Here is a 24,314-nt window from a genome sequence, read left to right as displayed (position 1 = left end):
ACGTATTTTTAATACACTTCAAATAAGTATGTTGTAAATACAAATGTATTATAAACATACTATTTGTATTTTAAGTATATTTTTAATACATTAAATACTACGTCTTGGATATGATGAGTATGTGGACATCACGCCATCAAAACCAAGCTACTCGAGAACACAGAGCTTGCCCCATGACAGATATTATTGTCTGAGAAAGGATTTTATCAGTCGCAATACTAATATTTCTGTTATGGATAACACTAATGATGCCATCTCCTTCCATATACTACTGGACTACCTAAGAAGGTTTACGTCAGAAGACATGATCACAGCTCTGACCGATAACGCCAATTAGTACGGTTTCCAAAAAAAAGGTGTTTTCATAAACAACAAAGTGGGACTACTATCATTGAACATGTCTGTTAACACAGCTAAACATCGTGAATACCTTCTTTTTTTTTAGTTTATCTGGTTTTGTAAATACAATCTGAGCATATTTTTATAATAAATGTTACACCCTTTTTTTGCAGTACACCCTGCAAATAAACTCTTAGATGTTCTTTACATTTGTTCAGACAGTGGGTGAAATCACAGCAATTCTGCTACCCCAAAGGCCCAATATTGTAATATTACAACATTTCTATAAAAACTTACTAAAATGTAAAAACCCACTTATTTCTGCATCAGATGACTCTTACAACAACATATAAAAGGTGAAAACATTTTTTTTTACCTTTTTTTCTATATTTGGGTCTTACAGAGTTAACTTTTAGCATCGGAAAAATAAAGCGTTAAAGGAGATGCGTCTTTCCCTACAATTGACCTTTGAGTTCCAGATAACACCCCATATAACTGTGAGATTTGGGGTTACTTCAGCCACGCAGAAGGGGCTATTCATCAGCTGCCACTATTCATCAGGTGCCACTAGTGTGTGAGTGAGGAAAAAGAGCTGCTGTAAGTCAACCACTAAGTACTGGTATTGCTGTGTATTTTCTGCACAGGAATCTAGGGTTTCCAGTAGTGTATGGACAGTGGATGGATAAAAAGGTTCTGGATGCAATAAAACAAAATAGTTTGCATATCCTACATTAATCCTGTAAGTAAATGTTTTTTTTTTACCACAAACCATATTCAAATACACATACAAATGACTAGAACTCAAACTATATCTATTTCTCTATTTAGTATTACCTACATAACTGACTTAGATGGTGTGGTTCAGAGATTTGAAAATAGCAAATACTGAGGTTTGTAAATCCAACATCTCATAAGTGTGTGTGTGTGTGTGTGTGTGTGTGTGTGTGTGTGTGTGTGTGTGTGTGTGTGTGTGTTTGTGTGTGTTTGTGTGCGGGCGTGCGCGTACGTACGTACGTGCATGTGTGTTCTTGGGTTTGCAATTAGGGTTTAAGTAAATGTATTACTATGATGAATTTGTGGTGAGGCATATTGGAGACGTAGATGTCTTTTTTTTAGTTCTGAATGTGTGCCTAGTCAATTTGAACTTTAAATGTAAAAAAGTGGAATGATAATTGATCATAAAAATCAAGATTGAGAACTAAAAGAAAATGAATTTATTTGGGTGAAGAAACTCTGTGGCCATATAGAAAATGTTTTTATTAAATAGCAAACCACATGCTCAGATAAAAATAGAAAGAGTACTGATTGTACTGTCACTTCTCATTGTCTTCTGCTCCCCTTCAATGAGCATTTGCATACCCGGTCATAAGGTCCGATACTGGCGTACATTACACAATGGGTTGATTTGCCTGCCACATACACAGGGTAAATCCACACCCAGTAGCACCATCTTGCAGCTTGAGGAACAGGCAGGCGAGCCAGGCAACCAAAGGCACCATGTTGCCTATATGTTCGGAGAAATTATGCCAGTTTCTCAGTAAAGCTCGGTTTCCTTCTATTTTGTTTCTTGGAATTATTTATTTATCATATGTCCTTCTTGGAGGGCTAGTTTTTTGGAAACTGGAAGGTTGGTATGTGTTGAAACAGATTGAGACTCTGAAGGATGAAAGAACACAACTGCTTGTGAAATATCCTTGTGTGGGTCAGAGTGGCCTCCGAGAGCTAGCACAGGTATGACTGGGTTTTGCTATAACTATACGACTGCGCTTGTTTTTACTTAAACAACAATGACTTAAAATGCAATTCTGTACATGGTGACTGAAATGTTCATGAAAAAGACGTTCTTAAGTACTTTACTGGTCACATGGGTACCTTTTTGGTAATTAAACATGTTGAAGCAGAGCTAATGTAAAATTCCAGTTATCACTTATTGAAGCAATTGATAGTATCAGTGCTTGTCTAAACTGGTCTTGTGGTGAACTTACCAAACCCCAGAAATGGATAATGAAAACACAATAAAGTGTACAATTGTTTGGACAATAACTGTCTTAGCAATAGTTTAAAACACAAAGAAAAGATCCTATACTATATGTGAATGTGATATTGTGTTATGAAGTTGTAGACAAAAATCAAATGATTCAGTGCAAAACCTATTGTGAAATACTCTTTGAAATAAAATTTCATTTGAATTTATATTTGCATAAAAAAGGCGGAGCTCCCACCTTTTACAATTTATTATATAAGACTGTTTGTTTTTGAATTTACTTTTTATCTGTTAACATTAATTGATGCACAATGAACTAACATACAAACAAAAAACTATTTTGTATAAACTGACATTAACTTAGATTGATAAATGCTTCTTAGCTTGTTATATTAACTAATGTTAACAAATAGAATCTCTTTTTAAATTGTTACCATATTATTATTACATTTATTTAATTTCATTTTTACAATATCTGGACAGAATCATGCTTGGAGTCATGCATTATATGTGCATAAACACACTCTTGGTATTAATTATTTATAGATATTTAACTAGTATTAACTTGCCATCTCATGTATCACAACTAAGAACACTTTGCTTGCCACCACTGTCTCTAGATGATTAAGTCTGCTTCCATTGTTGGGTTGAGTCCAGATAGCAACAACATCACGGACGGTTTTTGGAAATATACCAGCTCATCTGTGTTTGCAGCTACTGTGGTAACAACTATTGGTGAGACATAAACAGCTAAATATTTTAAGTTTAAGTTGATCTTTTTCATTGTGTGGCATCCACTTAACTTGGAAAAAGATTACACAAAGTCTTCCTCTTTCTGCAGGCTATGGGAATATAATTCCACTCACAGCCGCTGGTCAAATATTTTGTGTGTTTTTTGCTCTTTTTGGCATTCCCCTCAACGTAGTGATCTTAAACAGAGTTGGAAAGTACATGTTGGCCATTGAGAAAACATTTTGCAACTTTCTTGCGAAAAAATTTGAAAGAGCGGTAAGAATTGAACTCATTCTTTACCAGTCAGTATGAAAGATAATGGTCAGTTGTAAAGTGGAATAAAGAACATGGAATGCATACATATTTATTTGTTTTAACCCCTGAAATTAGAAATGAAAATGCTTGTCATTTTTGTGCACGCATACAGTACGTACTGTGTGGCCATGACATTGTTCTTTCCCACAGAAATGTGTGCAGATATTCTTCCACAGTATATCCTTCGTGTTGTCAGCATTCATGTACTTTGTGATGCCTATGATACTCTTTAAAGAGTATGAGGGATGGTCATATTCTGAAGCTATTTACTACTGCTTTATAACACTCAGCACCATTGGATTTGGGGATTATGTTGCAGGTAAGAGACAGTTATTATACCACTGATGACCACATAACATTCATACTTGCAACATCCTATATTATGTTCAATAGCTTGTAATGTATCTTCAAATTTTCCACAAAAAATGACCAAAAAAAAACCCAATATAAAAGTATTCAGTAGTATACTATTACTCAGGGCCGGAGTGGGGCCACTTTTCAGCCCGGGAGTTTCAGGCCCAAGACCGGCCCACTTTTTCCATAGTGTTATTCCAAATTAGCACTTTTTTCAAATTGGATAAATAAAGCAACAGTTCAGCTCTTACTATAGTTTTTATTAATATCATGGTTCAACAAATAAGGTAAAAGTTAAATAATATTTCACTTAAGATAAGAAGTTAACAAAAATATTCCTCTACACTCCAAAAAAGGCTGGGTTACTTTTTACCCATAATGGGTAAATATTGGACAGAACACATGCTGGGTTAAAAATTACCCCATGCTGGGTTAAAAATAAACCAATGTTGGGTTGTTGTTATGCAACCATTGATTATAATAACCCAACAGTTGGGTTAAAACAACCCAGCACTGGGTCAATTTTAACCCAGCAGTGTGTTCTGTCCAATATATAAAATATATAAATAACCCAGTCCTTTTTAGAGTGTATTCCACAAGGAAAGGTTGATAAATTATTAGCATTGCTAATTCTATGAGGCCGATGATTAATGCAAATAGAAATATAAAAGTCCTAATTAAAAAAGAAAACAATTTGACAAAAATATTGAATACAATATTGGGTAAATAGCATAACAAGTGATTTATAAGCTTTTTCAGGCTGGTCATTTTTGACTGGGAAAACAAAAGGTCTTATAGGGTTCTGAACACAACCTGAGGGTTAAATAACTTTAATTGGTAACACTTTATTTTACGACCCGCAAAGTACCGTGTAATTAAACCGAATTACAGCGTACCTATTTGTAACAACAGGGTACCTCTACAGTACGTACTTGTAGGTATAAGGGAATAATATTTTAAGTTTGGGGTAATAAGGGGGTAAGAATATGAAGAATTATAAATTATTTATACTCTATTTTATAACAACAGGGTACCTATTGTAATATTACGTGGTATGTATGACTTAGTCAAGTCTAGGGGGAAATTATGTTTTATTTATTTTTTATTGTGAATTTTTCATATTGACTACTGAATGTTGTATACAGTCAATGTCTACGAGCCACATCGGCAAATAAATATAACAGCACATCACTTTTATTTTAGTAGCCTATATTACTTGCTTTTAATAACAAAAGTCCAGCTGATTTAATGTGGTTATCTTTTTTTTAGGGTAAGTACAATAAAAATAGCAACTTATTCCCTATTTACCAGGAAACTCCTACATTTGCGGACATATTTGAAGTGGTGCTTTGCAATTTATTTACTGTAAACACAAGTATTTTAGCCAAATATAATTTATGCAATGGCAAACCAGAATGAAACAACAGCAGATATCAGCTCCCGCTAAAGCAAAAGACGACTACATGCGTAGGCTACTGCGCAGGTGTAGAACGCGCGGCCGTCTGCAGGATGTTTGCTGGAACGCGATCCTGAGGTGAAATTTCTTTAAGAGGTTTTAAAAACATTCTACACTGTGGAGTACGGCTGCGAGTGATGTTAGCAGGATCCGCATGCTAGATAAGGTGACTGGTTTTGTTAATACATGACTCACGCATTTCAAACAATGTTTTTTCAAGAAAGTTGCCAGCTAACGGTAGCAGGTTAGCTAGCACATAAGTTAGCCTAAATTTATTAACGTAACTGGCTCAGAAAACTCTGTTTCTGTCAAGGCACAGTGAAGAAACATTTACTGAAGGCTTTCATTTATGTTTTTTTATATGTAATGCAGAACAGCATTTGTGAGACCACATCAACTTATCATCCGAGTGGACAAGAACACCAACAGAGGAAGCCAAGCAGCAAAAACAATAAAAAATTGTCATGACTTTTTATTTTAAATAAAAGTTATGTGATAATAAACATTAAGTGTTGGCTTAATTATAGTGTTTTAAAGATGTTTTGAAATAAGTTGTTTTAAAATAAAAATAACAATATTCTGTATGTTTATGGTATTTACCCTATAACATTTATAACAAGAGGTGAACAAAGCACCACTTTAGTTTACAGCCCGCAAATATGAGAGTTACCTGGTACATACACAGAACAATCGGGGAAAAAGCCCCACTTTAGTTTACAGCCCGCAAATATAAGAGTTACCTGGTACATACACAGAACAATCGGGGAATAAGCCCCACTTTAGTTTACAGCCCGCAAATATAAGAGTTACTTGGTAACTCATGTATACATATACAGATCAAAGAGGTACAAGTTGCTATTATTTTTATTGTGTGTTATATTTTATTTGCCGACGTGGCTTGTAGACATCAACTGTAGGCTATACAAAACACTTCATCAGGTAAGTAGCAAATATTAAAAAAAAAACATATTACACATAGACCATATTACCCATAGACGTAAGTCATACATACCACGTAATATTACAATAGGTACCCTGTAGTTATGAAATACTTAGAGAATAATTTTCCATATATTCTTACCCCCTTATTACCCCAAACTTAAAATATTGTTCCCTTATAACTACAAGTAGGTACTGTAGAGGTACTCTGTTGTTACAAATAGGTACGCTGTAAATTCGGTTTAATTACGCGGCACTTTGCGGGTCGTAAAATAAAGTGTTACCCTTTAATTCATATTGTTTACTCATGGCCTCCTCATTTTCAGCGGGGGACTGCTCAGAAGCTGCTTGCATAATATTTGCAAAGTCTATGAATCGCCATGTATACACAAAAGGGTAATATTTTAACAAAAAAACTTTTTGGCTTGTATATAGTTTGACAACGGTATTAGCCGAATAATTACGTTGCTAATGCTTATCATTACTATGCTTATTTCTCTTTAAGTTACCTGTTGTCACTTTTGTTTGTCCTCTTGAAAATAAATCTGTAAGTTTGGCACATTTGGCAGCATCCTCCTCCAATGGATTTTTTCTTCAACCTGTTTTTTACGCCCTCCTCCTCTCAGACGCGTATTGTTACAGTAGGGCCGGCCCAGCCTACCGGAGAAAAGTTTCCTTGGACGTGCTGCTATGGATCGAACCAACTCTATGGGAGGGGAGGGGAAAATCCCTCACATGGTACAACCCATGCAGAGGCTGCGCGCTGCAGTGTCAATGTGAAACGTGTGAAGTGTCATTTAAGAGAAGATAGACTCACTAACGTGACAAATGTAAAAAAAAAAACTCGACCGGCCCACAAGTGAAGCGGCCCACCGGGAATTCTCCTGGTTCTCCCAATTACCCACCCCGGGCCTGCTATTACTTTAAGTAGGCCTAAATATGATAAGCTATATGTCTTTTGAAGTTGTAGTGCAGTTTTGTATAAAAATCAGTGTCATCTTTCACTGAAAATCTTTCTATGACTTAAATTCCAAACTGTTTGTGACACAAAGTATTGTACAGTTCATACGACTAGATATATAGCACACAAGTGATCTTATGAACTACTTTTTGGTACTTTAAAGGCACCTATTATGCAATTTCCACTTTTACAAGGTGTTTGGACATAAATGTGTGTTTAAACACATGTTGGTGCGCACCGTTGTGTGGGCTTGGAGCGCACCAACTTACAATGTATCATTTTTCAGTTAGTGCGGTCCGTGTTCACATATGTTGTTTTTACCTTACTCGAAAAGCCGCACCGTACACCATGTGACAACGGTCAGCGATGTCATTGGTCTCTGACAGCTCTTACCATCTCATGACCACCTTCATGTTTCCATGACAACCAGCCTGACGAGCGAAGCTAGCAAGATATGGAGATAAACGATGCACGTCTTTGCAAAGTTTCTTTGCTTTAAAGCGAAATTGCGCAAGTGTTCTATTAAGCCCTTCTTACAGAGCCATCATTATTTTTCTGCGTGGAGGACAGCTATGCATTTATAAAATCATCAGCTCAAATGTCCAGGAGACAGTGAATCTCTGCAACAGGCCAAGATTGCCCTGTTTGTTGTTAACCCACAATATAACACCCGGCTCACGTCATGACGGAAGCCCAATGGCTCAAACATGTTGAGAACTTTCTGTATTTGGTTCGGCCCAAGGTCGAGCAGTGTTCACACCACAGATGGGTCGCACCAAAGTTTAGCAACAGCAGCTCCAAGACCACCTGTTAGATCAGTCTCGGAGCGACCGTTTAGTGCACCCCAGAGTGTGGCTGTTTTGTTCACACTGACCCAAATAAACCGTACTCAGACGGGCAATTTATTTGGGCCGACCTAAACAGTGTATGTGTGAAAGTATGTGACGTCACATTACTGTATTCACCTTCAGTGAGTTGTACTCTGCCCGCCATATCGCAATAGTGAGATACTACTGTCTCAGACTGTATGCACTTACTTTCTCTTTTGCTAAGGTTGTGAGGAACAGTAGCTAATTTGCATTTAAAGGTGGAGACATGAAACAGCGCTTTTTTGCTCCCACTAAAATAGGGACATTTTGGACAAGCTATAATAAATTATCTGTGGGTTATTTTCAATTGAAACTTCACAGACACATTCTAGGCACACATGAGACTTTTTACATCCTGTAAAAATAGGAATAATAGATGCCCTTAAGTGGTGTTCTTGTAGAGCTTAACAGGCCATGTGTGAGGATTGCAGGACAGATGAACCCAAACGCAACGATGTCAGGGAATAACAGAAAACACTTTATTTAGAACACGAACAAAACAAAGACCCACGAGGGGGTACTCGACATGAAACATGAAACACTTAATTTGATTAGATTGACAGACTTGACTGGAACATATAACACGACCACGAGAACACAGCACAATGATCCTGCCCAGAACAAAAGATACACTGACATTAAATAGAAAACCAAACAAGAAAACGAGCGGGAACAGGTGATGGGAATAAACTAATGATTACCAATAAGCAGGAGAACGAGGGGGCAGGGACAAAAGACAAGACACCGGAGGGACATGCCAAACACAGAAACTAGGCATGAACCTCCACACAAGGCCAGGGACTGCCAGAACTCTGCCACCATGACAAACTACAAATTTAACAAGACTTCAAGGCAGAGTCCTGACAGTAGCCCTCCCTCAAAGGACGCCACCTGGCGTCCAAAAAGGGAACACACAAGACAAGAACACCTGACAGATAAAATACAAGACTAGACTGAGAACACATCAGAATAAAACATAACAAAAGGTGCCAAAAACAGGATGAAATACAAAACTAAAATCAAACACACATAAGTCCACAAAAACTCAAGATAAAACAGTCCAGGGAGGAGCGCGACAAGGACGCGGCTGGGTCGGCGGCGCGGACTGCGCGGGCTCTGTCGGCGGCGCGGGCTGCGGCTCTGGCTGCGCGGACTGCGCGGGCTCCGGCTCTGGCTGCGCGGACTGCGCGGGCTCCGGCCCTGGCTGCGCGGACTGCGCGGGCTCCGGCTCTGGCTGCGCGGACTGCGCGGGCTCCGGCTCTGGCTGCGCGGACTGCGCGGGCTCCGGCTCTGGCTGCGCGGGCTCCGGCTCTGGCTGCGCGGACTGCGCGGGCTCCGGCTCTGGCTGCGCGGGCTCCGGCTCTGGCTGCGCGGACTGCGCGGGCTCCGGCTCTGGCTGCGCGGGCTCCGGCTCTGGCTGCGCGGACTGCGCGGGCTCCGGCTCTGGCTGCGCGGGCTCCGGCTCTGGCTGCGCGGACTGCGCGGGCTCCGGCTCTGGCTGCGCGGACTGCGCGGGCTCCGGCTCTGGCTGCGCGGACTGCGCGGGCTTCGGCTCTGGCTGCCCGGACTTGGGCTCGACCATCCCGTGAGCCAGCTCAAACCCAACGGCAGCCAATCCAAGGAACGGACGGATCCAGGTAACAGCCCTCCTGAGAACCGGATCGGGCATGGCGGTGGCTCTCCAAAGCTCAGCAAATAGTGCTGAGCGTTCCTGGTCCGTCAGCCAGGATGGAGTTGGACGCACTGACATGGGCAGTAGGACCGTGACATGAGGTGATGCGACAGACCCCGACACCGTCGCTGGGTTCAATTCTGGCAGGATCATTCTGTGAGGATTGCAGGACAGATGAACCCAAACGCAACGATGTCAGGGAATAACAGAAAACACTTTATTTAGAACACTAACAAAACAAAGACCCACGAGGGGGTACTCGACATGAAACATGAAACACTTAATTTGATTAGATTGACAGACTTGACTGGAACATATAACACAACCACGAGAACACAGCACAATGATCCTGCCCAGAACAAAAGATACACTGACATTAAATAGAAAACCAAACAAGATAACGAGCGGGAACAGGTGATGGGAATAAACTAATGATTACCAATAAGCAGGAGAACGAGGGGGCAGGGACAAAAGACAAGACACCGGAGGGACATGCCAAACACAGAAACTAGGCATGAACCTCCACACAAGGCCAGGGACTGCCAGAACTCTGCCACCATGACAAACTACAAATTTAACAAGACTTCAAGGCAGAGTCCTGACACCATGTTCATTACTCATTTTCATAAAAAAATGTCAACATTAAACTAAACATCCTCTTTTTTTGTTTAACTCTTTCCCCGCCAGCGTTTTTAAAAAAAGTTGCCAGCCAGCGCCAGCATTTTTCATGGTTTTCACAAAAGTTTAATGCCTTCCAAAAAATGTTCTTCTTGAAATATACAAACTAACAACATATCAGATGATAGAACAGACTCTCGGGCGGCACAGTGGCTCAGTGGGTAGCACTGTTGCCTCACAGCAAGAAGGTTCCCGATTCGAGTCCTGGCTAGAGCAGGTGGCCTTTCTGTGTGGTGTTTTTGCATGTTCTCCCTGTGTCAGCGTGGGTTTACTCCGGGTACTCCGTTTTCCTCCCACAGGCCAAAAACATGCAAGTTAAGCAAATTGGAGATACCAAATTTTCCCTCCCCCAACTTGGTCATAAATCAACTTTCTGAATAAACTTGTGTATAGATTACCTGGTTCTCGCCATGAATATAGCCGTAGATGCTGGAATGGCGTTAAGAAATAAAGGAAGAAGAAGAACAGACCCTCTGCTTTAAAAAAAAAAAAAACTGTTTCATCCTACCTTCATTAGATCTCTTGTAATCACCTCTCAAACATGGGTAGGTTTCTTCAAAAACACCCAGTTTTGAGCAAAAAGCTGAGATAATTCCATTTTTGCGAAGGACTTTTGATAGAGATCAGATGCAGAGCGATCTTTAAAACATACACGGAGTTCTTTCTCTTTCACGTGAGGCGCTACTTCCGGGTTCTATAAGTTGCGGAAGTGCGCCACCTTGGGAGTACTTCGACTCGCCTGAAAAATCCGCTCCCCTTCTCCCTCTCATAATGGAGTAATGAGAGGGAGAATGTTGCTGCGCGGAGTGGAAGTACTCCCAAAAGTGCTATTCCACCATACAATATAGTTACCCTTTTAAATCCGCTTAGAAAAGTGTTACGTTTTATTTTGTGTCACCATACTTGCTAGTATAACTACTCGTCTTAAATAGGAAAAACGTTGATGTGTTTGGTCTCTTCTAACTTTATCTCTGTTTGGTACCATTGAATGAATGGGGCTAAGCTAAATGCTATCAAAGTGTCGCCGCTCGCCACAGCAATGAAGTGCATGCACTAAGATGATAGAGGTATGTATCAACTCTTCTTAGTTAAGGTAAAACATAGTTTAATATGGAAAAAGGATAGACTATTCCTTTAAGAAGAGTTCTGCACTATTTGGGGCGGTTTCCCGGACAGGGATTAGACTAGTCCTAGACTAAAATAAATTTAAAATCTGTCCAAACAGAAAACAACTTGCACTGACATATCTTAAAATACATCAGTGCCCTTTGTTTTGCCTCACATGCTGTGACACTAGCGTTCGACTGCTGGTGGCGATGTAGCGTCTTGATTGATAGAGGTGTCATCCAATCAGCAGTAACCATTCCAGTTGCGCAATGTACCTACTTTTCCGGTTTTTAAGATTTGTTTCTGTGTTTTCTGAATTGCCGTTGTTTTTTCTGAATTGCCGTTGTGTTTTCTGAATTGCCGTTTTGTTTTCGGAATTGTTAATTAGGGCCCGAGCACACCGGGGTGTGAGGACCCTATTGTTCTTCAAGGAGTTATTATTATTATTATTTTTCTTCTCCGACTTCAGCGGGACTTTAGAGGGCCTAAACATACTCAAAAACTCATGAAATTTTGCACAAATGTCAAGAGTGATGAAAATTTACATGTGGTGTAGGCTTTAGAATTAGGCGTGGGAAAATGGCTCTATAGCGCCACCTACAAATATTCAACGAAGCAGCCCTCGGACTGTGTTTGACGTACAATTACGAAATTCGGTACGCTTCTGTAGCATGACAAGACCTACAAAAAAGTCTCTTGGAGCGAAGCCGTAAACCAAACAGGAAGTCAGCTATTCGGAGTAATTTTTGTGATTTGGGCGCAGTTTTTGTCATTTCCAGGCGTCATACTTTAACTAACTCCTCCTACAGTTTTCGTCGGATCATCTTCATATTTGGTGAGTGTCATCTTAAGGCCTTTGTGATGCTAAATTGCGAAGGATTTGACTCTACGTAAAAATTTGTGTCGGTTCTGGCCCGACAAAGTTTGATGTTTTCCAATGAAACAGGAAGTTGCTGGAACTCATGCATACAGTGTCCGATCTGTCCCAAATTTCACATGATTGCTAAGAGTCCTGACCTGAACACATCTACATAACAATTTTCATTTATAGCCATAGCGCCACCAGCTGGCAACCTGAAGGAACATGTTTTAGCGCCACTTTCAAATATTGAATGAAGCAGCCCTTGGACTGTGTTTAACTTACATGTACGAATTTCGGTATGCTAATGTACTATTACAAGCCCTACAAAAAAGTCTCTTGGAGCAACGCCCTAAACCAAACAGGAAGTCAGCTATTTTGAATTATTTCTCAGATTTTGGCTCAGTTTTTCTCATTTCCAGCAGTCATACTTTAACTAACTCCTCCTACAGTTTTCGTCGGATCATCATCATATTTGGCGAGTGTCATCTTAAGGCCTTTGTGATGCTAAATTGCGAAGGATTTGATTCTATATTAAAATTTGTATCTGTTTCAGCCAGCCAAAGTTTGATGTTTCGCTATGAAACAGGTTGCTGGAACTCAGGCATACAGTGTCCGATCTGTCCCAAACTTCACATGATTGCTAAGAGTCATGACCTGAACACATCTACATGTCAATAGTCACTTATGGTTATAGCGCCACCAGCTGGCAACAGGAAGTGACATGTTTACAATGATTATCCAATGTCTGATCTGTCCCAAACTTCACATGATTAATAAGAGTCCTGGACTGAACACATCTACATGTCAATAGTCACTTATGGTTATAGCGCCACCAGCTGGCAACAGGAAGTGACATGTTTACAATGATTATCCAATGTCTGATCTGTCCCAAACTTCACATGATTAATAAGAGTCCTGGAGTGAACACATCTACATGTCATTAGTCACTTATGGTTATAGCTCCACCAGCTGGCAACAGGAAGTGACATGTTTACAATGATTATCCAATGTCTGATCTGTCCCAAACTTCACATGATTAATAAGAGTCCTGGAGTGAACACATCTACATGTCATTAGTCACTTATGGTTATAGCGCCACCAGCTGGCAACAGGAAGTGACATGTTTACAATGATTATCCAATGTCTGATCTGTCCCAAACTTCACATGATTAATAAGAGTCCTGGAGTGAACACATCTACATGTCAATAGTCACTTATGGTTATAGCGCCACCAGCTGGCAACAGGAAGTGACATGTTTACACTGATTATGCAATGTCCGATCTTTCCCTAACTTCACATGATTAATAAGAGTCCTGGACTGAACACATCTACATGTCAATAGTCACTTATGGTTATAGCGCCACCAGCTGACAACAGGAAGTGACATGTTTACACTGATTATGCAATGTCTGATCTGTCCCAAACTTCACATGATTAATAAGAGTCCTGGACTGAACACATCTACATGTCAATAGTCACTTATGGTTATAGCGCCACCAGCTGACAACAGGAAGTGACATGTTTACACTGATTATGCAATGTCCGATCTTTCCCTAACTTCACATGATTAATAAGAGTCCTGGAGTGAACACATCTACATGTCAATAGTCACCAGTGTTGGGCAAGTTACTAAAAAATTAGTAATTAGTTACAGTTACTAATTACTTCTTTTAAAAGTAACTGAATTACTCTACCGGATACTGTATATCAAAAGTAATTAGTTACTTAGAAAAGTAACTTTTAAGTTACTTTTATGTCTGCTTTTTAAATGTAAATATGAACAGTACTGAACAGTCAAACAGTAAAATGATATGGATGGGCTATTTTACACATAAGACTCTAATATATCACATACTGTAGGAGCCTATTTTGCTTTAGATTCAACCTTTGAATATTTTTGTTAGAAATTATCTTAATATTTAAACTTAGTTTATTTATGTATATCATTTAGACCATTTAGACAAATATTCTGCATGTTTACAAAAATATAAAATGTGTTAAAATTGTGTAGTGTCTCTTTAAAAATTTGGAGACAATTGTGTCAACATGTCAAATTTTCTAAAATAAATTATAATTTTTCTGATTTCATATTTATTTTAATAAGTTAGAAACGTCTCCGCTGTGTCCTGCTGACAGGCACGATGCGTGTGCAGCAGATAAGGCAAATTATGGGTCCTCCGAAGGTTAGACCGTCTCATTTCAGTTCTCTTCGCGAACTTCTGAGCGCCTTGAATGGGCAAGTGCTCACCTTTTATTGCATGCTTAGTAGGGTGCAGCACTTGAATTGGAACACAGCTTGTGAAGCTTGCCACAGGGACTGCGCTCTTTGGTCATATATTGTTTGTTTTCTGTTGGATTTAAATGATACACAGGATTAAAGGAAGATATTTATTCAGAAAACGGAGTAGGCTACGTGGATTGTTTTGTCGGACGGACACAGAGCGAGTGGATTGTTTTGTCAGATGGACACAGAGCGAGTGGATTTTTTGTTCGGATACGGAGAGACTGAAACTAAAACTAAAAGCGAGCTCACACATACTATGGAGTTTTAACACGGGTGTACACCGCAGTGTGAATATTTTAGTGGAAACAACAATCGCGGATCGTTCTCTTCCATGAAGCCGATGTAAACATCTAAGAATATATGATCATTTCTTAGATTTATTACCTTTGTGGACTACAAATGCAAGTTGATGTCATACTGCGATTGCTTGGTGAAGATAATTTACAAACATGAGACCGGATGGATTATGACTTGCGCACAATTTTTAAACAAAGGTATGTTGTCCCGTTTAGATTTTTCATGTTCATTCTATATGCACTGTCAGCTATGATGAAGTGTAATAAATCATTGCGCTGCCAACTACAGTCCTGCGACGTCAGATATGTCTTGTCTATTTTTTTACAAAATAGAGTAACGCGCGTAACGAACTCATTTAAATTTCAGTAATTGTAATTGCGTTACTTGATTTAAAAAAATAGTGGAGTTACAGTAACGCGTTACTCCCATCACTGATAGTCACTTATGATGCCAATAGTCAGTTACGGTCATAGCGCCACCAGCTGGTAACAGGAAGTAACATGTTTACAATGATAATGCAATGTCAGATTTGTCCCAAACTTCACATGATTGATAAGAGTCCTGGACAGAACACATCTACGTGCCAATATTTACATGTAGTCACTCATACACACACACACTCGCTCACTCACTCTCTCTCTCTCTCTCATGCTATCTTACACGATGCTACCTCGCTGTCATTTGTAATTAGCAACAGGAAATGTGGCACATTATACTACACTTTTAAATGGTTCACCTATGTTTACATGCTTAAATGCCTATTTACTACTGTTCCCTTTAATTCTTCTCATGCCACGGCGTGGCGGTGTCAGGTGTGCGAGGGCCCTTCCATCACTGCTTGCAGTTTTAATTTGTCCATGGATTTTTCGAGCATGGTAAGGCACCCAAAGTGGCCAAACGTGTTATAAAAAGAAAAAAAATATATAGTTGCAAGCAGCGATGGCGGGCCCTCGCATGTTTTTTTATTGCTATACGATGCACGATGGGCAAGTGCATCATGTGGGTAAATATCAGTGGACTGTTTTATGTTGTGACATTTGGGGACTGTGGGTAAAAGAAACCCCACATTTTAGACAAACGGGGGCCATGGTGCACCACTTAAGTGACACACCTTTGTCTGACCTTTTTTTCCACCCTTAACAGCCAACAACTGTGATGTGTGTGCCAAATTTAAAGTTAATCTAAAAACGCCAAAAGCCTTAAATATGCCTGAAATTAAAGTAAAATTTGACGTGTTGCCATGGTAACAGCGTTCGAGATATCAAAAATCTCTTCACAATTAATTATCTCCAGTGCCTCAGCATCATGTTGGCCAGGACTGGTCTCAATCGCATAAATCCTCTAGGAGAAGTATTTAAAAGTTTACCGCATACGACAGTCAAAATAACCACTTTTATGACCAACACATTTCCTGGTGCCTGCTGTTGGCGCTATGCTCAAGACTCACAATAGGCACATCGATGCGATTGGAATCCTTGGCCGAACATACACACCGCGTGTCATCACAATAAGACATTTTTTGCCTTAGATATGACGCTCCCTGTTTCTCTGATTTAGGCATAATTTGTCATGTCGCCATGGCAACAACGTTCGAGATATAAAAAATCCATTCACAATTTAGAAAGTGCTATGTCTCGCCACATTTGGTGTCAATTGCATGAATCCCCTAGGAGAAGTACTTAAAAGTTCAGGGCATCCAAATGTCCAAAAATCAGAATAAAATCCAAAATGGCCGATTGCCAAATGTACTTACCACGTTTCAGGATTGCAGAAAAACAATAGGGCTTCGCACCTACTGTGCACCTCGGTGCTTGGGCCCTAATAATTCTGAGGAAAACAGTAGGGCTTTGCACCTTTCAGTGCAGGCCATTCTGGTCTGCTCCTCGGTGCTCGGGCCCTAATAATAATCAATTCTAAAGAAAACAATAGGACTTCGCCACTTTCGGTGCAGGCCATTCTAGGTCCAAATAATAAATTTTAAGGAAAACAATAGGGCTTCGCACCTATGGTACAGGACATTCTGAAAGATAAAATGGAATTTGTATGTATTTAGAATGATGGATATAGAATGCATTGCATGTTGCTTGCTTATTTTTCTCAAAAGCATTATTAAGTCTATTAAGTCTACGTAGACATTGTCAAGATTAAGTCTTCATGTCATATTAACTAGAAACTATGCTTCTAACCATAGGTGGAGAGCTGTAGTTCCAGCCACACAAGTTTGGGATGCAGTTTGCGAATGTTCGTTTGAACTATGGTTTCGGGAAAAAACAAAACGTTGAACTATGTTAGTAACGACAGAACTTGCGATGTTAGTTGGCTAACAATGCTTTTGGGAAACGCACCCCTGAATGTTTTCAAATGCTTTGAAAATGTATGAATATTTAATAATACATTTCATTTTCATCATAAAATGTACATTATATTTACATACATTTCTTTAGATTTATTTAATTGATTAGCTTTTAATTTTAAAATCTTGTGGATAAGCATTCCTTAAAAGGAAAGTAAGTAGGATTTTTCCCCATCTAGTGGTGAAATTGTATTTTGCATTTAAGCGAAAGTACTCTCTAGGGCCTCGCTTTTCCAAATGCGTGTTGCAACTACTGTAGCCGTTATGTACTCACAGATCTCCTTGTCCTTTTCAGCTGGTTCCCGTGTTCTAAACGAAAACGCGTTGTGGAAACGCGTTGCGGTAGGCTAGTGCTTTTTGTCCTTTGTCCTGTCTGCTATTATAGTTTTTCAATATGGCGGAATGACATGGAAGCCTCCTTGGACTTACCCGCCAATGTAAATAAAGAGAAGTTCTAAGCTTACAAAGAAAAGTAATTGGCAGAGGTCATTTGACACCAATGAGGACATATTTATGAATAAAGACTATGAATAAAGACTTGACTAAGGATTTACATATCCGAATCAGAATTGTCGAATCTTTCCATAGTCAACCGATAGTCGAATCATCTATGTTTGTGTGCATGGGTTGGGAGGGGGCCAGACCAGGTACAAATTGGTAACTTTTATTATCTTTCACAAGTAGCACACATAAACAACTTTCTGATAAAGTGACCAAAACTGTCTTTCAAGTGATGAACAAAGACAAAACTGAAGATGTATTTATATATATTTTTTTGAGGTAAAATGTAAGGCAACATTTGTTTAATTATTTATCATTACATTTTAAAGCCACGATCTACAGAACATCACAAAAAAACACATTTTGAAAACTAAACCTAAAAAAATAACAAAGGTGTTCCTGCCTCGGAAACCACAGCTACAATTTAGTGTTTTTATTTAATTTGGAGATTTAGCGTGTCAAAGCAGTCATGACCAAAAAAAAAAAAACAGACAAATGAGAAATGACAAATAATTTGTGATTATTACTGTAAATGATAAAAACTAAGCTTTATATACAATTCATTAAACATTAATTTATAACAAAAAAACACTGAAATTAATGATTTTATAGACACTACGCCTTATTATAGCCAGTGATGGGCAGTAAGTTAAATGAGAAGTAACGCGTTACTGTAATCCGATTACTTTTTTCAAGTAACGAGTAAAGTAAGGGATTACAATTGCAAAAACAGTAATCAGATTACTGTTACTTCCACATAAGGAGGCTACGTTACTGCTTTATTTTTTAACCTTGATTTTGTTTTGTAAAACTGTCTCGTGACGCGAGTCGAGTGACAATGACGTAGGAGCGCCGCGCCGTCAGTCAGTGTAGTGTTGAACGTGAAAAGACAACATGGAGCACCGAAGAGAACAAGACTATGCAGCGTTTAATGCTCGGAAGTACCAACATTACTTTGAGTTTAACCCAGTTAAAGGTGACAAAAAACATTAGCGTCCACTGTACACTCTGCGTAGGAATAAAACTTTTATCCACAGCAAAAAATTCCACCTCAAATCTAAGCAAACACCTAGCAAGCCGGCACAGGAATGTGAAACTTACTGAAAAAATCCCTGAACCCCCAGCTGACATGACCGTAACGGCTCCATCTCATTTATGTTCACGCAAAATCTGATGTAAAACAACAGACTATATATCTATATTTCATGGATTATACGCATTTGTGGACAAGCTGACGTGACCGCTGCGGCTCCATCTCATACACGTTCAAGCGAAATCTGATGTAAACAACAGACTATATATCTATATTTCATGGATTATACGCATTTGTGGACAAAAATGCTCATTTGATGAATTCTATTAGACCGATTTCATGGGTTATTCACACATCTGAAACAGACCGGATTCGACTCGCGATCGTTATATTAACACCAAGGTAAGAAGTCCCGTTTATATTCTGCATGTTGTCATCTGGACTTCTGTAACAAAATACTACATTTATGATGCTAGAGCATCTGTATCTCAAAACAGAGACCATACACTGATGCTAAACCCCTAGACCTTTTAAACGATGTATAGTAATGTTAATATGTAATATGTTAAATGTTTGTAGACAGTAGGCTATATAGATATTGTTAGCAGCGTTAAAAAAACAACACCATCACGCCCACGAATTAGTGCGCGTTGAGAGGTTAAAACAGATAATGTTTCATTTGAATCAATTTAAGATGATGGAATATGCAGAAATAAGAGAATTAGGCTGAAAGGTCTTGGCCCGGTTGCATTAAGCACCTTAAGATTTTCCCTTAAGTATGACACTTAAGGGGTAAATTCCCCTTACCTACAGTAAGAGAATAATTTAAGGGTGTTGCATACAGTGTAATCCCTTAAATGGTTCTCTTAGGTAAGGGTAATCGTTAAATGTTTCACTACAGCGACCCAGGTTTGTTGTTATAAAATACTATTGTTGCCATGGAGATGCAACAGAAAAAACTTAAGGTTTTTTGCAACACCCTTAAGATTAAATGAAACATAAAGGTGAACTTAAGGGAAAATTACACTTAAAGGGGACAGAGAATTAAGAAACCATTTTTACCTTGTCTTTGTTGAATAATGGTAGTTTACCCGCATTCACGAACATACAAAAAGTGCTAAACATGCTAAACATCTCAGTCTCATAGAAATTCCTCTTTTAGAAATGTCAGCCAGAAAACGGCCCAATCAGAAAAACTGATGCTTATGACATCACAGGCATCTCACTGCCCCTCCACTTTAAAATAATTGGCTACATTTTTTGAGTGGCAGCAAAGTCAGCCAATCAGTAATGAGATTGCAAGTTAAGCCAGTAGGGGGAGCCAAATAGGTGAAAAACCACTTGTTTAAAATCCCCCACTCTAATAGAGCTATCTGAGAGAGGTTTTTAGAAAGCTTCTAAGGCATTAAAGACCCAAACAAATTTTTTTCCTACATGTCACATCACAGAACAAGGATAAATATTCTGCTCAATCATTCTTTGTCACCTTTAAGGTGCTTTATGCAACCGGGCCCTGTTGCTTTATACTGTAGCATATTCAGGTTGTGCATCATGTTTTTTGAAAAGTAATTAGTAAAGTAACTAATTACTTTTGAAAATAAGTAATCAGTAAAGTAACGGGATTACTTTCTTAGGGAAGTAATCAGTAATCGGTAACTAATTACTATTTCCAAGTAACTTGACCAACACTGATTATAGCACAGAAATACCTGCTTGCTTGCTTTGATTTTGATCATCTCTGTATTCACTTTAGATACAGAAAGACCTGATGATATTATTTATTTCAGGAAACTCTTTGCTATCATTTGAAAGTGAATACCGACCATAATATTAAATCACAAGAAAGACAGTCGTGTCAGGCATAAATATAGGTTCGGTGCAGATATTTTTCCGTTTCATCACCGATATTTAAAGAAACCGCTTACCTGTTTTGTAGTTTAACTTTTGACAAGATAACCACTCTTTTTTAACTCTTTCCCCGCCATTGACGAGATATCTCGTCAATTAAGAGAAAACGCTTCCCCGCCAATGACGAGATTTTCCGTCTTTCCGCAATACCGCTATTATCCACCAGGTGGCGCCCTTCCGCAACTTTTTAAAACCGGAAGTATTGCCCTATGGCAAGCTGCTGCATGTCCGTGTCTGTTTTAAAGATCGCTCTGAATGGGATCTCTATGAAAAGTCCGTCATAAAAATAGAATTATCTCTGCTTTTTGCTCAAAATATGGTGTTTTTGCAAAAACCTACCCATATTCAAAAGCTGATTGCAAAAGAACCACTAAAGGTAGGATGAAACGGTTTTTTTTGTTTGAAAGCAGAGGGTCTGTTCTTTCATTTGGTATATTGTATGTTTATTTATTTAAAGAAGAACATTTTCTGGAAGGCATTAAACTTTGGTGAAAATTATGAAAAACGCTGGCGCTGGCTGGCAACTTTTTTTAAAAACGCTGGCGGTGAAAGAGTTAAATACATTTAAAAACATATACCCGTCCAAAAACATCAGTTTTTTTAATGTTTAATTTGATGAACTCCTAAATATGAGACGCAGAGCACCTAGCCCGTTCGGCTAAATTGCATGCGCAAGCATAGCCAGCACGCAATAGCGCAACATCGATACAACGAAAAGCAATCCAAAATGTACAGACTTAAATTAGATCAGAATTAACGTTTATAATAAATACAATTTTTTAATAAAATAAAGTCAGAAGTAACAAAGTGTAGAACAAATGTGCAAAATGCCTCAAGTGCACAGAAACAAAACACAAGCCAAATAGATAAATCAGATAACCCAGAGTGATTTATAAATAAAATAAAATAAAATAAATATTAAAATAATGAAATTATTTCCAGAATTGCCAGCTTTGTCTTTTAAATGTAGAAACAAATAGGCAATGGTTTATTAACATAGAAACCTTTTATGGACGTGTAGCCTGGTCACAGGGGTTGTTGGATTTATTAACGCATTTTAAAAATATTTATTGAAAGCTGCTACTTCACATTATTTGCAGCATTATCATAATATGCTGCATCAATATATTGGAAGAAAGCTGTTGTATGTGAAATCAGATAATGTGTGCACCCATATACGGCCAAAATTGAAGGATTCCTTAACACATCTGCAACAATTCGACTGTGAGATTGGTAGTAGAATCAGGCTTCTCCTATCGATGCATCGAATCTTCGACTATTCGGGGTCACCCCTAATAAAGACATTGATTTTGACTAGTAAAATACTTAAAAGTGTACACATTGTCTGTTTAAGAAATGTGCCCCAGTTTTCTAAATGTTAAACATTAACTTGTAAAATCATGTAATTGTAAATATTACCGTCATCTTTTAATGGCAATAATATTTCCCCACCATTAATGAGTTATCTCGTCAATTAAGAGAAAACATTTGCATGAAAAAACGTGTTCCTGATTTTTTTGTGGTTATCTGTAGTATCGCGATTATCCACAAGATGGTGCACTTTATAAAAAAACTGAAGCAAAAATTATTTATTAATTTTACACTCCTTGTATGTTTTGATAATCATTCTGAATCTGATCTCTAACAAAATTCCTTCACAAAAATGCAATTATTTCAGCTTTTTGCTATTTTCTTGAGAGAAAAATACCCATATTCAAGAGTTATAAGCAGAGAAAAAAATATAGATAGGATGAATTTTTTAATTTATTTATTTTGTTTGTTTGTTTATTGTTTGTTTGAAAGCAGATGGTCTGTTATTTTATTTAATATATTTGTATATTTATATACAGTCAGGTTCATAAATATTGGGACAGAGGCACATTTTGTGTTATTTTAGCTGTTTACCAAAATGTTTTCCAGTTACAGTCATATTATGACTATTGGCTTACAGTTTACACTCTCAGCTTTATTTTGAGGGTATTCACATCCAAATTGGTTGAAGGATTTAGGCTCTACATCCGTTTAATATGTAGCTCCCCCTTTTTAAAGGGGTCAAAATTAATAAAACAGTTGACTTAAAAGCTGTTTTATGGACATGTATTGTCTATTTGTTAAATAATTTCCTCATGAATGACAGATGTTAAAGGTGTGGAGTTGATTTTAAGTGTGGCAATTGCATTTGAAAGCTGTGGCTGTGAACCCAAATCATTCGGTTCAGGGACATCTCCATGCAAGTGACAGACCATATTTAGGTTTAAAAAACACAACAAATCCATCAGAGAGATCATGGAGAGGATAATGCGATCATTCACCACTGTTATCCTATATAGACATACAGGATTTTTATGTTGCTGAGCTCACCAGTGTGTTATTTTTTTAATCAGGATGTACCAAATTGTTGATCTGTTCACTATTAATGTTCCTGCTATCTCTCTGACAGATTTGTTGTGATTTTGAAACCTATGGTCTAGACCATAAAATAAAAAAATAAAGCTATGTGCACTGTAAGCCAATATTCATAATATGACTGTAACTGCAATACATTTTAGTAAACAGCTAAAATAACACAAAATGTGTCTCTGACCAAATATTTATGGACCAGACTGTAGGTATTTTGTGAAACTTGTGAAAATCACAAAAATGCTGGCGGGTAACTTTTTTTAAAAAAAAAAGAGTTGTCAAAAGAAGTAAAAATAGTGTGGTACTGGCTCTATAAAATGGTTGTGTTAATTGTTTTTATTTTATTGATTTTATTAGGGAATGAAAATTATTTGTCAAAAGTAATAATTTTGTAATTCATATTTTGTCACAATTCAAGTTTTGTCTTTCACTGTCAATTCTCTAACGTGGCACTGTTAGGGAATTTCTTTCATTTTTAATTCATCAAGGGTCAGTTTCCCGGACAGGGATTAGACTAGTCCTAGACTAAGATACATTTTAGAGCTGTCCAAACTGAAAACAACTTGCACTGACATTTCTTAAAATACATCAGTGCCCTTGGTTTTGCCTTAAAATGGCATTTTTTAAGGCATGTTTGTTAAAACTAGTTATATTTCCTAATTAAACTAAGGCCTAGTCCTGGTTTAAGATTATCCCTGTCTGGGAAACCACCCCAAAAATATATTATTCTGTCATGCCAATTTTAATTCAACATCATGTGGGGCATGGCCAGATTAATTTAAAGAAAGCCAGTTCATTATTTATTAATGTTTCTGAAACCTAATCACAGTAATGATCTTTGCATGTTTGTTTTTCCTGCCAGATTACAACTCAGCGATAAACTATCCAGAGTGGTACGGTGGTCTGATTGCAGCCTGGATATTCTTTGGCTTGGCCTGGCTTGCTCTTCTAATCAATCATGGCATTGATTTACTAGAGAGTTTTAATGCTCATTTTAGAACCAAGCATAGTAAAGAAGAGCATGAACAAACACAAGTGGAGGACATTACAGAACAGACTAAAAAACAAGCAGCGGTAGAAGCAACATGAGCATTGAGTTTCTGTATCTACTGTACAGACTCATATATACTTATCATAATACAATATATAATTCATTAATAAATTAATTTCTGTTTAATGTTTTACAAAAATTACCGTGTCAACTATTGAGCTTAATGTTTTAGTCAGCCAACAGCACATTTCTTGATCCAAAATGTATAAATAAAAGAT

At 38.1% G+C, this 24,314-nt stretch overlaps 1 protein-coding gene across 1 annotated transcript; it reads left to right on the top strand.

Moving 5' to 3' along the window:
• The first annotated feature begins 1,769 nt into the window (after window positions 1-1,769).
• kcnk17 (potassium channel, subfamily K, member 17) lies at window positions 1,770-24,314 on the top strand. Its single transcript, XM_065245203.2, has 5 exons — window positions 1,770-2,070; window positions 2,944-3,058; window positions 3,165-3,331; window positions 3,521-3,689; window positions 23,908-24,314. The coding sequence occupies exons 1-5, from the start codon at window positions 1,837-1,839 to the stop codon at window positions 24,132-24,134; spliced, it is 912 nt and encodes a 303-aa protein (XP_065101275.2). The 5' UTR covers window positions 1,770-1,836; the 3' UTR covers window positions 24,135-24,314.

This window comes from Paramisgurnus dabryanus, chromosome 17 (assembly GCF_030506205.2).
Source record: "Paramisgurnus dabryanus chromosome 17, PD_genome_1.1, whole genome shotgun sequence".
Lineage (NCBI taxonomy): Eukaryota > Metazoa > Chordata > Actinopteri > Cypriniformes > Cobitidae > Paramisgurnus > Paramisgurnus dabryanus.
The sequence above is the reverse complement of the archived record's forward strand: the minus strand, read 5'-3'. Positions and strand labels throughout refer to the sequence as shown.

Excerpts from the sequence above, each read along its gene's own strand:
- kcnk17 (XM_065245203.2), top strand. The coding sequence starts at position 1,837 with ATGTTGCCTATATGTTCGGAGAAATTATGCCAGTTTCTCAGTAAAGCT. Across the intron at positions 3,332-3,520 it reads CGAAAAAATTTGAAAGAGCG|AAATGTGTGCAGATATTCTT; the intron begins GTAAGAATTGAA and ends TCTTTCCCACAG. Across the intron at positions 3,690-23,907 it reads ATTTGGGGATTATGTTGCAG|ATTACAACTCAGCGATAAAC; the intron begins GTAAGAGACAGT and ends TTTTCCTGCCAG.